Source organism: Dermacentor andersoni, chromosome 1 (genome assembly GCF_023375885.2).
Source record: "Dermacentor andersoni chromosome 1, qqDerAnde1_hic_scaffold, whole genome shotgun sequence".
NCBI classification, from domain to species: domain Eukaryota; kingdom Metazoa; phylum Arthropoda; class Arachnida; order Ixodida; family Ixodidae; genus Dermacentor; species Dermacentor andersoni.
This window is the reverse complement of record NC_092814.1, coordinates 115,884,608-115,902,331: the sequence shown is the minus strand read 5'-3', so window position 1 is coordinate 115,902,331 and position 17,724 is coordinate 115,884,608. Positions and strand designations below refer to the sequence as shown.

General features: G+C 44.4%; 1 protein-coding gene across 2 annotated transcripts in view; it reads left to right on the top strand.

Annotated features, from left to right (window-relative positions):
* LOC126543881 (E3 ubiquitin-protein ligase MARCHF6) overlaps positions 1-17,506 on the top strand; it is a 170,886-nt gene extending 153,380 nt beyond the window's left edge. For both annotated transcript variants that reach the window (XM_050191013.2, XM_055061931.1), the window contains exons 19-22: positions 8,590-8,679; positions 9,666-9,798; positions 15,343-15,478; positions 15,868-17,506. In XM_050191013.2, the coding sequence (XP_050046970.1) occupies positions 8,590-8,679; positions 9,666-9,798; positions 15,343-15,478; positions 15,868-15,958 (450 nt within the window). In that variant the 3' untranslated portion in view covers positions 15,959-17,506. The remainder of the gene's footprint in view (positions 1-8,589; positions 8,680-9,665; positions 9,799-15,342; positions 15,479-15,867) is intronic.
* Positions 17,507-17,724: the final 218 nt, after the last annotated feature.

Genomic DNA, 17,724 nt, shown 5'->3' with positions numbered 1-17,724 from the left:
AGACGAACTTTGCAGCGCAGTCGTCGTGGTATCCATTGTCCTGCGTCCCCGTAGTCAGGTGGTCACGCCCGAACCCAGCCGGCGCCCCTAAATTCCAGAGCTGCTGTAGTCCGCAGTTCTCCAAAGGAAGTTCACAGTTGGTTAGCGCTGTCCTCGCTGGTTCTCTGAAGGGTGCCACCACCCCGGATCGATCGACGCACCTGCAGCGAACGCACCTGCAGCAGTACCCCAGCAGGCCGATCCTAACAGCACGTGCAAGAGAGAGAGGTCAGTGAAGTGCGATACAGTCGAACCCGGCTATATCGAACTCCCAAAAAACTTCTATTAGTTCGATATAGAGCATAATTCGATACAAGCCTGCTAAAGATTTGGATGTCATAAAAGCACATACCATTTATAAGATCACTTTATTGATGAAACTAGCTTAATTTCACACGAAATAGTCCTGCATTTTCTTCTGCTTGGGCAATTTCGCTGCCTGCGACACATGCGCTTCTCCACATTGTCTAAGGAGTTGGAGCAGCTGAGGCCGCAACCTTCCACATTTGCGCAGAAGCACCGGACTAGTGCGAGCACACCAATCACTTCGGAGAATGTGGGCCAAGGACCGTCGTTTCTTTCCTCATTGTGCCCACTTTCACTTGGGCTCGGTACGATGTCGGCAGTGTAGTCTTCGTTTTCAGGCTCTCCCGTGGTCGCGACACCATCATTTGTGCTAACAAACTCGTCCACCATTGATTCTTCAATGGCTTCTGGAAATTCTGACAGCTCGCTCCATACTTCGGCAATACTGGTAATGGCTTCGTCGCATTCATCAGAATTTACGGTCATCACCGAGCACGCGGAAGTCGGCACGGCTGAAGCAATTTCGGATGAACCACTCGTACACGGCCGTGCATACGTGTCGACCGCCACGGGCACCGGGTCGCGAGTTTGGCCACTTTAACCCTAATCTCCCCCTTATTCTTCAAGATCGTGCTGAGAGTGCTCCTCGGAATCTTGTACGCTGTGGGGACATCCGATTTCTCACTGTGTTCGACCCGATTTATGATTTCGAGCTTCACGGCGAAAGGCTAATTCTGCCGCTTCATCCCGGCGACACTGCGGGAGAAGGCCCACAAGGCGCACACACAATGAACCAGAAAAGCAGCGAGACAACTCGCACTTTCGCCGTCTTGCACGACGAGGGCACAAGAGCCTCTGAGTGGCTGTCTGAGCAAGCGCTGCAAGTGGGCCAGGGTCATTTTTTACAGGGGGGTGTCGACGGCTCGTCCGAGGGAGTGCAGTCACCGTAGGGAGAGCGGTTGGATGGAGCCGCGCCACCGGGTTTTCCCTCCACCGTGAGGGAAAGCCATCTTCTGGGGGCACTTTCCGCCGCGTGGCATTCGATATATCGGGAGTCGCGGCTATATTTGTTCGATATAAGCGTAATTTTTGCTATATATACTCATTGTAACTATACCGTGTCCAGAAATTGTTCGATATATAGAATAATTCGATGTAAACGGTTTCGATATAGAACTGAGGTGAAACAGCATGAAAAAGACGAGGACACAAGGAAACAAATACCACAGATTGTTGGGTTCAACTGTAGTGAGCTGCTGCTTTGCACAGTGAGCAGCTACACACGGCAGTGAGAAGGCCAGTGTTGCTCAACGACATATTTGACGCAGGAGTTTTCAACTGCCGCAGTGAATGAGTGCTGAATCCCGTGGAAAGTGATATACTCGGCACGCAACGGTCAGGTATTTTTTGGTTTCGGAGAAGAATCTAGTTCATTGTATTCATTGGCAGGACAATTTCACTTTGTTAATACAGGGTTTTAAATACAGACGAATCTCGTTAATTCGAACACTCTTCATTCGAACTTCCGGTTTATACAAACTGATGCTGTACTCCTATCAAAGTTATTTATTCCAATGGGCAAGAACGCCCAGTAAATTGAACTCGCAAGCATTTGCGACAGTTAATTTGAACATACCGCGCATACCTCCGACAATGCACTCAGCAGCGTGCCAAATTGCGCAGCGGCGCCTCCGACCAGCATTGCTCTGACTCCGCCATAGAAGAAAAGCTCAGGAAAGACCCCTCAACACTGCGCACGAAAAAGGGGGGAGGAGGAGAGAAGAAGAAGAAGAAGAAGGAGCGAGGCGGCAAGTGAGCCGCAAGCGGAGGAGACCAATGAGAGTGGCTCCACAGTGACGTATACGCAGGAAACTGGTCTCACGCGGACCCACCTGACCGCTCTATTCATACTCGTGTTTGGTTCAGCCGGACCAGTTGTTTTGCACTATCGTCTGGTCGCGTCGGCTCTCACTCGCACTTGCTTTGGTTGGCTAGTTTTTTTACAGTGATGAGTCTAAACTGAAATGTCCCGATGGAAAAGTTGTTGGTGACAGTACGTCATATCCGATACTGTACGTCAAGACAGACCTTGAATACAAGGACACGAAGGCAACACCCAGTACCTCATTCTCCTTGTCTTTGAATGCGGCGACGCTGGTGCAGAAGGGAGCACACCAACATGGTTATGATCAGCGGCAATGTCTTTGTTGTCTTGATAAGATATGACTAGTGTTAAGAATGCGGGATGAAGAACGTAAACACAGCGCCAATCTGTCAGCAGACGAAGGAAAAAGCATGCGAGCGTGCAGAGGGAAGTAGCCGCGGAGGCTCAGTCCGGCCTCTGCAACTCTGCTGCTTTGGTGGCAGTCTTAGGTGGCAGTAAAGCCTAGTGCCATCCATCAAACTGGCGGGAAACAAATCCACATCTCTCCTGCCCTTCCCCGCACCTACGGTCCCCTCGCCCTCCCACTCAACTCCCTCGTAACTCCCTCATCTTCTACGGTCTCCACGCGTGCCTGCCTCTACGCTTACGTCGGCGCTGCCAGCCCTGCCGGCCCGGTGCCGGCTTAGCCCACTCCCTCAAGTTTCGTTTTCGGCCGTTATCGGGAAGGGAGCGTTGGCCGGCGTGGGCAGTTTTGCGGTTCTCGCTCGCTGTGTGCTTGTGCGTCGCAATACTTCATGACTCGTGCCGTTATGCATTGTGCTATGCTGCACGAGTACTTCAAGAACAAATCCTTCTTTTAATTCGAACAGATTTTGGGGTCCTTTCGGGTTGGAATTATTGAGATTCGACTGTACATGTATCTCTATGTGGATTTCAAAGGGAACTTCATTTACTTTGTGATATCCAATATTTCGTTATATCCTGTTTCATTATAACAAGGTTTGAGTGTATATCCGAAGCCTGTTCTATGCAAAATTAGGGCCAAGGAATGTTGTGAAGTGGTTCAACTTCATATATACAGTAAACCCTGGTTAACTCTGATACAGTTAAGCCTTGATATAATCAAGTCGGTAAAATTGGCAATTTGCTTGGTTATATAGAAATTTCGTTACATTGAACTTTACCGTTTATGCAAGTAAGTACAGTCGCTGACAGATATTTCTTACACTGCAGGGGCCGCAAAATTTTCAGCATTGTCGTGCAGTCGAAAAAAGCAAACTTGAATGAGAAAAGAAAAATCATTTTGTTAAATTTGAGAGTCAGCAACAAACGATAAGGTTTCTTGTCATGTCATTGATATTGATACGGAACAGCTGCCACAGTGTGGCTGCACTGAAGAGGAGGAAGATGACGTGTTTCCGATTGCTGTAATGTCACCATCTTGGCCACTGTTGGCCTGTATGTAAACACATTGTAAGTAGTCTTGTGTATCAGCTACACGTAACATTGTTTGGTGGAGGTCGACGTTCCCCGTACCTGCCATAGAGCTTCGCAGTGGTCACAACGCTGGCAATGCAACTGCTTGTCAATGGCTGCAGCTTGTGGCACTTCATCTGCACAAGCCTCTACGCCTGAAGCCATGACCTACGTCACAATTTCCCCACCTCTGGATCTTGGCGTTTTCACCGTAGTTGACAGTCCTGATGTTGACCACTGGCTCTGTTTGTATGAATGTGTCGGCACCAGTTGCAGGTGGGATCCGGCTATTATGCTTGCAGACGTTCTTTTCTACCTCAACGACACTCCACAGCCATCTTTAAATCTTTAAAGAAGAGCTCCGCGACCTTTTTGGCAATCTGTTTAGTCGCCAACTCAATGCAAAGAAGGCCCTTGCCGCATGCGTACAGACATCGACTGAATCCTACGTGCCATATATATTCTTGTCATCTTGGCCCTTTGTAGCAACCTAAGGTCCCTAGATAAAACAAGTTTTCAGGGTAGTGCCACTCCTCCTTTTCTGCTGGTTTCTTCCTCCAACCTCCTCCCCGTCAGTCTACGGAAGCCCCCCGAAGAAAGCTCAAAACTAATAGGAGCATGCAGAAAAATAGGAATACTTGTTATGTACTTTCACGCTGGTTAAAATTACTTATTTCGTAAAAGCATTATTTCACACACAAAGTAAGTATTTCTTTAGTGTTTAGTACAAGGTATATAATACAAAGAAGCATAATCTGCGCAGTCTAACTGCCAACCCTGTGCAGCTCGTATTTACACCACTCGCCATGACACATGCTCCTTTACATGCGCCCACTTTCATCATCATCATCAGTTCGTCATTTATTTTTCCTTAAGGACCTCTGTCGGGGTATTACATAAGGGGGGTTACAGAAGATACGGATAGAAACAAAGATATGGTTACAATTTCTTACAAAACTCAGCCTGTGGATTCATATTAGAACAAAAAACAAAACCAAGAACAAAATCAAGATTCATGAATGTTACTTCTCTCCTCTCCGACGGCAAGAAATAAATAGTGAGATCAGCCATCGGTTAGTCTTATCTCATGCTGTGGGCCGGACATTAGGTATGTTTTGTCATAGTTATTGAGATCAGCTCCTTGTTTTGACGCTGTTAGGCCTACACAGATGATGCCGAGGTGTAAAAGTGGTTTAATTTATGTTAGCAGATGGCGGCACAACCTTAGCGTAACTGATGCATTGACGATGTGGAACACTTTAACAGCCAAATTGTTCACTGTATCATTATTTTACTACTCTACTACTGTACACTATGCAATAACGGTGACAAGCAAATGCAAACTAGATGCCGAGCAGACGACACAGTGCGGTTGAGCATATTCAGAGGGCCACTCGCCCCTCTTGACGGCTAAGCAAACCTCAAGGAACTGTTGAGGAAGAGTTTACTGCGAATCAAACGAAGCCCAAGTGAACACGACCCTTAGTTACAGTGCCGAAACTGGCCAAAACGATTGTTGCTGCGATGTATCATCGACGCCGGCGTCCAGCTGCATGTTCGCACAGATGGCCATGTCATACAGCCGTTTCAGGGCTCTGACACGGGCTGCATTTAGCTATAAAAAAAAAGTTGCCTAGAGTGTGCTATAATATATCGCAAACAGCGTTTAGCAGAGCCAAGGCTGCGAGGTATGTGAACACAGGTGCTTGCGCAAGGAGAATATAATTGGGATGTCTGCTTGTAGGCCACATTTTCATAGTGTTGCGCAACAACGGATGCTGCAGACCCTTCGGATGCTACAGGCATCAGTAGCAGGCGACAAAACATGGACAAAAACATTTTGATGAGTTCACCTTCTTCATTGGTCAAGGCTCTGAAATAGGACTCCGGAAATTTTGACCACCTGGGGTTCTTTAATGTGTACCTAAATGTAAGTACACAGGTGTACACGGGTGCATTTCGCCCCCATCGAAATGTGACCGCCGTGGCCGGGATTCGATCCCGCGACTTCATGCTCAACATCCGAACACCATAGCCACTGAGCAACCACGGCGGGTGTGTAGAAAAACATACCGAAGATAGTGCAATGCCGGACCGACTTGCGGCGGAGGTGACGGCGGAGGTATAGGGCGGAGGCCCCATAAGTGGGTCGATCTGAAGATAGTGTAGTAGCGGCCCCACCCGCAGCGGAGGTGAAGCAGGCGTTAAGCACTGCCCATACGTGGGCCAATACCGAAGATAGTGCAATGCTGGTCCGACCCGCGGCGGAGGTGCAGTTTGCTGCTAAGGGGCTCACTACACAGCTTCGCTGGTCATCTTTCTTCACAGAGTGGAAGAGCACTGAATTTTCTAGTGACTTTGGATTGTATGTTCTTTCTTGTATTTTTTTCCAAAATGTATGAACGAGGTTGTACTGTATATGGACACTACAGGTGCATTTACGCCGAAGCCGTGATCCATATAAAGTCCAAGGACGATAGCATCGTCGTTGTGCGCCGTATGCTGTATATGCGAGTGAAAGCATGCGAGTGTGAGCCGACGATGGCGGTGCAAGCACGCACGCTAGGGAGGAAAGCGGGTAGGAAGCGCGCCGTATTCTTCCGCGCGCAAGCACCATGGAGAGGGGAGCGTAAGTTCTACTCCGGCGGCTGCTCCATATGGCGTGGCCGCGCGGGCCCTATTTTGAAAGCCATCTGTGATGGGGGCTGAGTGCACCGAGTGCTGATAGTTTCGTGTGTGCTGTGTTTTCGCCGCTTCATTCGTGTTAAAGCGAGAGGCAGCATGAAAGTAAATTCGCTCGCTGCTGCTGCCGCGCTTCCCCACTCCAGCGTTTTGGGAGCGAGTTTCTGCCGTCATAGGGTGAGATGTTCATGTTTGCTTGTGTGCGCGTGACACTATGCTTGTTAATTTAGTTAGTAAGCAAATGTTTAGAAGTTTATGCGGCCGCTACAACTACTATCCTTCGTATAACTGTCTACTTATTTGCTATCGCAATCAATGCTTGCGACTTTTTTAATTGTAGCGATTGCGCTGCACAGCACGATGATCGTCACAATCGCCGGATCCACAATTACTGCGATCGTGCGCTGCAATAAGAGCAACTGTCATGATGCCAGTGCAAGTAAGTAAAAAAGAAAAAAGAAGAAACAAAAGACGCGGCACTGGCAGCCTTGTTTACTCGAAAACGGTGCTAGTGCAACCACTGACTCCGCTCCACCAACAGGGAGACGTGGATAAACCCCGAACGCCGATACCTGCCCTCCCTCTCTGGCTTGGGCGTGGAGTGAAAATAATGTCACTACCTTTAGTTTTATCTGGTTTTATTCAGGGGGCTTAGTGACCCTCTTCTTCTCTGCATCCTTTTCCTCCATTCTGTGCCCGCGCGCTGTCAGTTGTGAGAGGCTGTGCTGCCATGGCGTGGTGTTCGTGACGCTGTGGGAGTAGTGTGCAACAGGAAAGACAAATGTCACTCCACACCATCTTCCGTGTGTCCAGCGTGCCCAAGGTCACCCGAACCAAGACTTTATTGGCTCCCTCCTGCAGCTTGCGCAAAGGAGCCAATTGCTACCGAGAAATCCGATCGTGATTTAAAAAAAAAAGTTGCATATAAGGAAGGCTTATTTCTTTGTGTGTTTATGAGCACATACACAGCTGGTGCACCCTATCTTCGAGGTAATCTGTGGCGAGTGCAAAATTGGGTGAGCTGACATAGCTGATCACTTCGTATGGGTGGTCTTCCTGCACGCGTGGTGTTCTAGGTCGCATAATTAGAAGTTTTGAAGAAGCATAGAAGTGAGATGCGGCATGAAAAAGTGTTCACGGTCCTAGAGTGATATGTTCATCTTTGCCTGTGCACGTCACACCATGCTTGTTAATTTAATTAGTAAGCAAATGTTTACTGCAATTTATATGGCTGATAAAACTGCAAACCTTACTTCGTGTAGTTGTCAAATACTTTGTTATCCCTACCAATGCTTTGCCTATTGGGTAAAACTGCGATTTTTTTTCGTTCGAGGTTAGCTTAGGACAGAACTCATTACAAATACAGCTGCCCACTGATTTTTCAGAGGCAAACTTTTCGATGCGCTCATTTGTGACCTACCAGCAGCAGCGCCATTCTCTCGTTTCCATAACAGCAACTGAATTTTCAGCCTCCATTCTGTGAAAATTTAATGAAAGAGTTCATGGGACTGTTCGTTTGTCTGTGGTGCAGATAATTCTTGCTGTGATTATATAGCAGTTTGCCTGTACACAGTGTTCCTAGGGAACATTGTCTGTGATGTTTTTTTTTAGTACACAAGTATTGTCTTGATTTACTATTTTTTTAGCTCCGACTGCAGTATTCATCAACTGTTAAGGTTTACAGGTCTGCATAGGCTTATACACTGCAGAGTTGAATCCAGTTATCGAAGTATTGCTTCGTGTTAAAAATTATTGTAACAAGCAAACTATTTGAAGTGTGCCATAAAGCTTGCAAGAAATGCAAGAAAGAAGTTACTGAATTTTCATTTAATGTCTATTTTATTATAGAAATGTAAACCAACACATCTGCTGCTATTATACAGATGGCCTTTTTCTGACAACTATAGTGTTCTACTTAGAAATTTATAGAACTTCAAAAATTATCTACTGTACCAAATGTTAGTTTTCGTGTGGTGGACATCTGATGAGCATGATTACACATTTGGGTTGTACATGGACCTTATGGTTATCTGAGACTTGAGATTAACAGTGGTTTTTTGGTGCTGTGAACAAAATGATTAATCATTCACTTTTAAATAGAGCATGGGTCTGGTTTCAATTGCCGACCTATCTTGAACACATTCAAGCATGAATGTGTGAACCTCGGCATGGCATATAAGCGTTGCTGGTCTTTTTTGCAGGATTGGGCACTTGGTGTGTTGCATACGAAGATAATTTGTGCTGTAACTCTTATGGGCCCAAACTGGTGGCTCAAGCGAGTCATTGACGAGGTAAGGTTTTCATTGTTGAAAGGTGTTTATTCTTATTATTTAAGTATTGTTTCAAGTGATTCAAATAATTATTTTGAAGACGTTGTAATGCTTCTAAGCTTATGCATCTCTGGTGAGACCAGAAAGCAGTTCTGAACCACCATCTCTCTGTAAGTCGTTAGACCAATGATGATGTCTGATGTAATATTCTTAACCTTTTAATGAACATATTTTTTGTAGGCATTATGCAAGCATTACTTTGTTACATCTTTTCAAGGAAATGCTTTCAAAAGTCTTTTTGAAGAATTTAAAAATTCTTTAGGCAGTTTGTGTATAAATTTGGTGGGAAGTATTTCCCACTGCCATGCACAATAATACTAGGTGAATGTTTATTTACTCAGATTTGAGGCTTAAAAGGACTTCGTACTTAGTGTGTGCAGATTGAAGACTGGCCAGCTTCAGTTCTGCAATTGTGGTATGTTCACTAAATTAATGAAATTATGATTAGATAATTAACTAGCATATAAATGATTATCGCATTTTATATCTGGCCACTGCTATAATGTGAAAAAAAAAATTCTACTGCACTGTCCTCAAAAATTTTTTTCATTGAAATACTTGGTGTTATTCAGCTTTATGTTTTTGTGTCTCACTTAAGTTTACACTGAAAGAGTTACATTATTGTTATGATTGCAGTAGACCATTTCTGCACTTATCTGAAAGTTGTGAAAAGTTATGAAGTAAATGTAAATACATTATATTTATTTAGTTTGACCGCAATGAGACATGTCAACTTAGTTCAGATTGTCCATATTCAAATGAGAAGAAAATTTTAACCATGCATGGGCATATTCTGGAACTTTTAAACAAGTTCTAGTTAAAAGGTAGGGTAAATTAATGGTAAGCAAGTATATTTCTAACTGTCAGGTTCCTTCCTGCTCTCTCACAAAACCGGTAGTGTGCCTAGAAATGTAGTGGGCCGGGCAAATGCACCTTGCACTGTGCAGATGTACCAGGATGGTGTGCGACAGTTGAACCTGCGCCTGGTAGTTCTGGATCTGGTTGTCCCTGTGGTGGTGGTGCTGGGCCTTGCTCTGGCTGTACCCTACCTGCTGGCCACCAGCTTGGTGCCTGCATTTGGTCAGTTGGACTCTCCTGATGTTCTGCTATCAAAAACACATTGCTTGAGTTACTGTGGGAGGGAGTGCAATTTCTCTCCACAGTGGTGGGTGGCACATTTCAGTGTTGTTATGAGACCTGTCCAACTTCCTTTCTTGATATTGAAGCAGAAAGCTTTGTACAGTATCCATTTGCTTTATATAATGGTTTCCTTCAAATATTCAAGACACTGGCTTGGAACCAAAGTGAAGTATATTGAGAAATATGAAAGCTAGCAATGATTGGCACAAAGCTGCACAAAGAAGACGATGTGCAGATAAGTAGAGCAAAGGCAGTCCTTATGTACTCCTCTCCCGGAAAGGCTGTCTGTCCCAGGGAGGACATTGTAACAGAATTCTGGGAGGAGCATTGCTGGGCTTCATAAGACATATATGCTGAGGAGCTGTGTGCTCTCTCTTCATGTAAAGTCAGCAGCTAGTAAGGTCACTGGGACCCAGTGTGTAAGCACGTATAAAGATCTGGTGTAGTGAGGGAAAAACTTGGTGCGTTACCCTGGAGAAAACATGGCTGTTGCAGGTACTACGTTTATTCAAATGTGCAGTAGGTTTTGGGTGAATGTCTCTTGTTTCTTTTGCATTTCTCTTGGAGTCGTAGGACAAAAGTATGACTGTGAAGGCATTAGCTTGGTTTAGAAGAGTTCCTGAGCAGTGACTAATCTGGAAGAACTGCTTTTCACCCATATAGCAACTCAAATGATGAATTCCCTGTTGTCTATTGGCAGGACATATTTAATTTAAGCACAAAAACAGACATTGCAAGGTAGGTGTCCAATTCAGTGTTAGTGCTACTCGCAGAACAAGCTAGTGCATTAAGGTACAGTTCGTATGCTCCACCAGGCCACTTGTTTGTGGATGGCAGGAAGAAGTGGCAGCATGCTTTATGCCATGACCTTGAAGGGCACCTGTGAATGCTTGTAACATGAATGACATACGTTGGTCTTTAATAGGAGTGTGCAAATAGCAATTTTTAAGACCAAATTGAATATGAATCGAATAGGGTGCCTAAAGTAACTCAAATCAAATGTTCATTTTTCTATATAGTTCGAATATTGAACAGCTGTTGTCATCATTACTATAAAACAGTGTCCACATACCACCATTAGTAATGTTAGCAAGTTTCTGTCATTCATTACATTGTATGTTTTGAAGCCTTATTAAAAGCACAGATGAAGCATTAGGAACAAATATATAGTTTGCATAACCAGTGCAGGAGAGTGCGATCGATCATGGTTTAGCCAGTAAAGTCTGGCTCCCTGAACCTGCTCCACTATATAACTTTGTATGTTGTTTTATGCCTACTATGGCCCCGAGGATGAAATTTATAATATTTTTTCTCCAGTTTTATGTTTGAATGAACACAGTTGGTGATTTTGAAATATTCGTATATTTACAAATACATAATTACTACCGTAGTTACATGATTGTAAGTCTACCACTTTTTTAAAATTTGAAAATCTGAAGTGGAGGGGTCGACTTACAATCGAAACCAAAGCATGGCACCGCCAAAAAGGCGAGACCAACGGGAGCTACAACGTAGTTGCAATTTTATGTTTGCTCTATGGCCCTACTCGTAGCTTTTTGCTATCCCGTGTGTTTGTTCACTTTTCGGAAGGGTTTTTCAACATTTTGGAGAGTTTTACAGTGCACACAACACTCATGAGGGGGTGTCGATAATTGATGGAAGCGCCGCTGTGCCATTCGCAGCGGCACCCTCAGAACGACGGCGCTTGCGGGGCGTATCGGTAGTTCATGGAAGAGCAGACACCGCTCGCAGTTTTCTCTTTCCCTGTTGCGCTTAGCTTTCTCTATAGTTTGTCGAAAGGCATTGGTTTGACTCATTCCACTTGACTGCCGGCTACGTGCTACTTCTATGCTTCGTCAGTCGTCATGAGTGCTCCAGGCCCACTAATCATTCGGCACTCGTTCACAGCAGCATTCAAGAGGGCTGCTATCCTTTACGGCGAAAAAAACAAATCACTGCACAGCGGGCCGCAAGTTCGATGTTTCTGAACGGGTGGTGCGAGAGTGGCGACTGCAGTGAAGCGAAAGTTTCACCTGTGACAGCAAGGGAAGAATTTCCCACGTGCCAAAGTCTGGACGCTTTTCGGAGCTGTAGGCTAAGCTTGCAGCGTATGTCGCTGAAATGCGTGATCGGTCCCTGCCACTGAAGTGCGACATGGTCATGAAACAAGCCTGGATCTTCGCCTTTTAAGGACCTGCTCCGCCGTGAGTACAACGAGTGGCTGGCGGCAGAAGACCGCGAAATTACACCAACCGGACCTGTCAAAAGAGCCTCCCTGATGGCTGTGTGTGGTTGAGTGCATTCGGCGTGGGCTGCTGTTCCACAAATGTGGTGCGGTCGTTTGCCAAATGTGAAATTTCGCTGGGCCACGACGCGTTGTGGGATCGTAGCAACGATGGCGGTCGCAGCACTAGTGAAGACGAGTAGTCCAGTGACCATGTCAGCTACTAATAAATTTTCGTTATCGAATGCGCCCTCGGGTATGCTCTTCTTTTTTTTTTCCTCGCGATATGGGGGGGGGGGGGGTCGACTTACAATCGTGTAAATACGGTAGTATTCGATTCGAAGACCACATCAAGTAGGATTTATTTTATCTAAGGATTTTTTTAATCTGGTTTACTATTCGAAAGCGTCAAATATTTGCACATACCTATTTGTAATGGCCATGTGTGATGCTCTGTGGCACAGCAAGGTGCTCTCGTTAAGAAAGTTGACAAGATGAATTAAAGAAATGTCTAACTACTATGGCCTCCACCCAATAATGCATTTGCTCAGTGCACACAGTAGCGTATCAGTTACTGTTGGGTGCCCTCAGAAACAAGCAGAGGTGATCGATGACCATGACTACGAACAGTGCTGCTGGTGAAGGAATGAGATGCACGGGAGATCTTTGAACTTAAGGTTAGGAGGAAGCTTCTGTTCTACGTGAAGCAAGAGTTTTATCAACACAAAGTGCTAATGTAAAAGGAGAAAAATATGTAGTTATTAACATGCAAAACACTATAATTCACCTTATAATTCATCTTTCATATGTGAAGAATGACATGTAGCCATATCAAATAAAGAAAATCAAGGCTACAGGACCGATTTGCATACATTACAAAATTCTGCAGGACCTGCAACGAGATCACTTGGATACATTATTAGCACTATTTAATAATAAACTCAAGTGTTTGGAAGGAAGCATCTGGCTAGTGGCCATTTGCACTGGCAAGCTCTGTAGGAGAAACTTTCTAAGGAATGGTGAATTATTGACTTAGCTACATATTAGAACGAAATGGTCTACTTGATAAATATCAGTGCATATTCAGGCCTGGACACTTCACAAGCACAAAAATAGCCTCAAATGAACAATTTGATCTGTTTGTTCAAAGGCAGCACTGCCTGTCCATCTTCTTTCAACCTGGCAAGAGCTTGCGATACTACATTGCGTGTGTACTGTGCTGTGCACATTAAAGGACCCAAAGCCGTCAAATGGCATCATTCATAACCCATTGTGCAGTTTCGGGTTGTTAAAAATTCAATTTTAGCATGGGCATCTCGTGGCTGTCTGCTAAAGGCGCGACAAATGCACTTTTCCACGGTTTAGTTTTGGTTTTTGTAGTGAAATTGTCCGGAATTCATTACCATGCAGAAAGTAGCAGCATCAGCTTTTTAGATGTCTGGAACCGGTCATGCTTGGATGACTGGCCTCAAATATTGCATGCACTGTTCCAGTAACGCCGTTCCTTGTAGATACCGACCTGTTTGGTTCCCCTAATGCTGTTTCACATGTTGCGATTGGGGTGAAAAAAATTGTTCTGCCACGCACGTTAAATAGCGATTTTCGCTGACAGCTTTCACAGTGCGATTTCCATCACAGCTATGCCCAAGGTTGCCCCCCTACTCACGAAGTATCTACGCCTGTATCGTTAAATAAAGACAACATAGAAGCTAGTCAAATATTAGAATTTTCCCATTGTTATTTGAAAATAGAATAAGTACGCCATTTTTTAACATTTAAAAGCGTTGAGACTACGATTGCTTGCAGGTGCGGCGAGTGAGACGTTGCACAATACCACAAGTATGAGCGTGCAGCTTGTGTGGCGTCGGTGGGGTGGTTTCGTTTAGTGCGCTCTAGTTTCGTTGTTGTGGTAGTTCTATAGAAGCCACAACTCTTTTCCTGAAGGAGTATTTGCTTTTGCAGAACAAGCTACTTCAGTATTGAGTGTGCATGTGCAAGCAGCTGGCACAATTTTTAGCGATGAAGAGGTTGACGATGGTGACCATCCAGTGGGTATGCACCTTATGTTAAAGGCGGTGTGTGTTCCCGACCTGGATAGCGTGCAGCTTCTCCTTTTAAATGAATTGTGTGAGCTGGAGAAAAAAAGATGGTTTGTGAAGCTCCTAAGTCGCAGGGGCTGGTGGGTATGCCCTATTAAAAAAACAGGTGCATGACATTGCTTCGCAGAGCTTTCAACGCGTGGTAAAACAGGAAAGCGGCAATTTCAAAGGTGCTTTGTTACATCACACATTGCCCCGCCCACGTTGCGCCGATTGCTGCAAGTCAGTGCCGGCACGACCAACTTGTTGGAATCCAGTCGTGGAGAGCCCTCCACATCGCAGCGGTCGCTGAGCAACGGAATTCGTTGTGACGCTGAGTGAAAATCGTGCCATGTGAAACAGCCTATATGTGGAAAAGAGACACAGAATATTACTGGTGGCATTTTAAAAAGGCTCCATGTGGTCTGTGCACGGCGAGCAGGCTTCTGCTTCTGTGATTTCGCTTATCTTGAAACTCCACTTATCTCAAATATTTTCTGATTTTACAGCTTCGAGTTAATGGGAATTTATTGTGGTAGGTTAAGTAGCATGTTTACAGGGAACAGCGCCAAGAATGGGGTGAGTGAGAGGCGAACGCCTTCTTTGAGTGCTGTGCATGTTCAACTCGCATCAGTGCTCAGTATGTGTTTGTCACTAGCTTATGCCATCCTTTAGTGCTTTTTCCTGTACATACGTCACTTTTAAATGTCACATCACATACCTGAAACAAACATCACTTTAAACTATGGGCCTCAGCATTGTCATTTTTGCTGCCTAATGCCTAGTCATGTGGCAATTCTTTCAGATCTCATCCATTTGGGGCTCAGAAAGATCTCGTACATTTTGGGCTCGGAAAAATTTAGCCCTCAGCTGTGTACTATACTTCATGAAAACAAATTGATCAGCTGTTTCTCAGTTTGCTTTACAACTTCTTCATTGAAGGCTTTGCATTTAAATCGCTAGTTCAATATGTAGCTAATTATTTTTTGTTCATTGCCAATTATGCTCATCACAAAAAAACATTTTTAGTTGCTCAAGATTTCATTGCTGGTTGTTGAATTGGTTGCACCTGCCCTTTTTTGAGACTGTGCACAAGCTGGTGGAAACACCCTGTATAAGCATGTAGCTTTATTGAAAGTGTCAAGGACTGTCTAATTGAAGCAAATGTCTTCTGTTTTGCAGGCAGCAGTGCGGAGACACAAAATTTGGTTCTGCGGCGAATCTACCCTTCTCTGCTGGCACTTTGTGCCTTTATGGCATTCATGGTGTTTCAAGTGCGCCAGTTCTGTCGACTGTATGAGCACATCAAGAATGATAAGTAAGTGACCAAAGCACTGGTGCAGTAGTTCTCTTTTACTATATTTTTGCAAATTTAAAAGCTAATGAAATTTTAACTTGTGAGATGTAAATTGCTATTTTGCTCAGTTTTTTGGTTTTGTTTGTTGTCATCGTCAATTCATCACTGCTAAGTTGTCGCAGTTTAATTGATATACACCATATTGCTGCAGAAGAAGTAATCTAGTTTTGTGTAGACATATTTAATCTTATCTCCAAGTATGTCAAGCATTATATTTACTACATGCAGGTGAATGAGGGCTGTAATTATTCTGTTTAAGTTTTACTCTACAGTGTATTCTTATTGGCAGAGGCAGTGACTGTGGATGTGCTGTGGCTGTACTTAGGTGTGTGGTTCTTGTGGCTGCTCAGGTACCTTGTAGGCCGCCGGCTAGTCAACTATGAGCACAGGAGGCCTGCGTCAAGCTTTGCAACCACATCTCAGCTGACAGCCTCCTCTTAGGACCTGCTGGCCTATGTGTACATAAATATCCCACGCACTGGACTTTCCTGATGTGGTAGTGCGTGTGTGCCCAAGCTGGATGGATCCTGGCTTCTTGGCGCTACCAAAAGCTGCTCTGTCTGTCAGAACTGCATTTCTCGTGTTGTATAGTCGACATTTTAAAGGTTGGGCTGACTTCTCCAATGGCACTGGCTGAACCAGTGATTGAAGGCTGCTTCGTGGGAGCAGTGATCTACTACAAACATGAAGGCACCCTAAGGATTACTTGAGCAAGTTTATGGTTATGGTGTCTCCTTCTGGTCGTGAAAGGTTGGCACATTGTCAACGCATTGCTGGCCTGTTGATTGTAGAGGATTTGCCCTTCAAACTGAAGTGACCACCGGTTAATGAAAACGGGTCACCAGCTGTACTGCCAGTCATGATGATGACGTAGATGATACCAGCTCTGTAAGTGCCCTCTAAGCACTGCTGGTTCAGACCACATTGCTGGGAGAAGCTCTTGCCACATAGGTGTCACTCTGGAGGTGAGGAAAAGATGAGGTTGGGAAGGGCATGCTTTGTGTGCAAGTGTTTTACAGGAGTGCTTGCAACCAAAGGTGGTGCTGCTGTTTGCAGTAAAGTGGAGTACTATGTACAGGGCTGAAAAGTGTTCATTCAAGCTGTTGCATGTTCTTCGGTTGGGCACAAATAGGTGGGAGGCTGGAGATGCTTATCCTTTTCTCAGCAGCCTTGAAGATGCAGTGTGAAAATATTCTTTTGGCATCCTGGTATGCTTAAGCAATGTGTGGCAATTTTGCAGCTCTGGCATATATTTTAAATCACTTGCATGTAATCTCTGAGTGAAGTGTGATATAGCACTTGGAAGATGTTTTTAATTTTTATTCTTGGTATGGGGGCAAGTTTGCACCATTTTTTGGCTTTTGTAGCTTAATTTTCACATTGGTGTTGAAATTTTTGCTGTAACCATAAGGACTGGGCCTGCTTTGAATGAACATAGCTTTATGTCCCCTGTGTAGAGCTTTCTGGCGATCTTGTACCTTTCGTTGTAGACCCCACATTCCAAATACTAATCATGCAAGCTTTGTACAGACTAAAGCTTGTTTGCTCAGAAGTTAGTGAGAGTTGCAGGTTTTATTGCAAATTTTGAAATAGATTTGTATTCTGCTTCTTGATCTGTTTCAAAATTACACAGTGGTGAGCTCTGTACCGTTCTCTCTTGTATAGGTTGCATAGGTGCTGCAGTTACAAATGCACATTGTACATTATGTTGAAGAGACACTGGTTGATATTGTTTTGAAGATCAGGCATGGAATTGCATTGTATTCAATTCAAAATGTAGAAAAGGGAAGTTGTGTACATTTTAGCTGTGTTAGCTTAACTTTCATGTCTGATGTGACTGGCTTGAAACAGTGTACCTTGAATGTAAGGTATTGTTTTCCCATCTGTGGAGAGACATCTCTTTGGTTGTTCTAGAGTCATTAAGGGGTGAAGTTCAGGTGGCATATTTAGGTCAATAAAGCTGAAAGGTGAAATTATTTTCGAAAACAACTTTGCGACTCTTGACTCATCTATTTGTACACTTGTCTATTGAAATCAAATTGCTTGTACTTCAGGATTTCCATTAGGGTTAGTGTTGCATGTTGAGTTTATGTGGAAAACAATATTGCGAGTGTGCACATTGAAGCATATATATACAGAATCACTTAATATACGATCCATCTTGTGGTATTCGTCAGATAGCAACTAGAGAACTTTTTTTGTTTCAG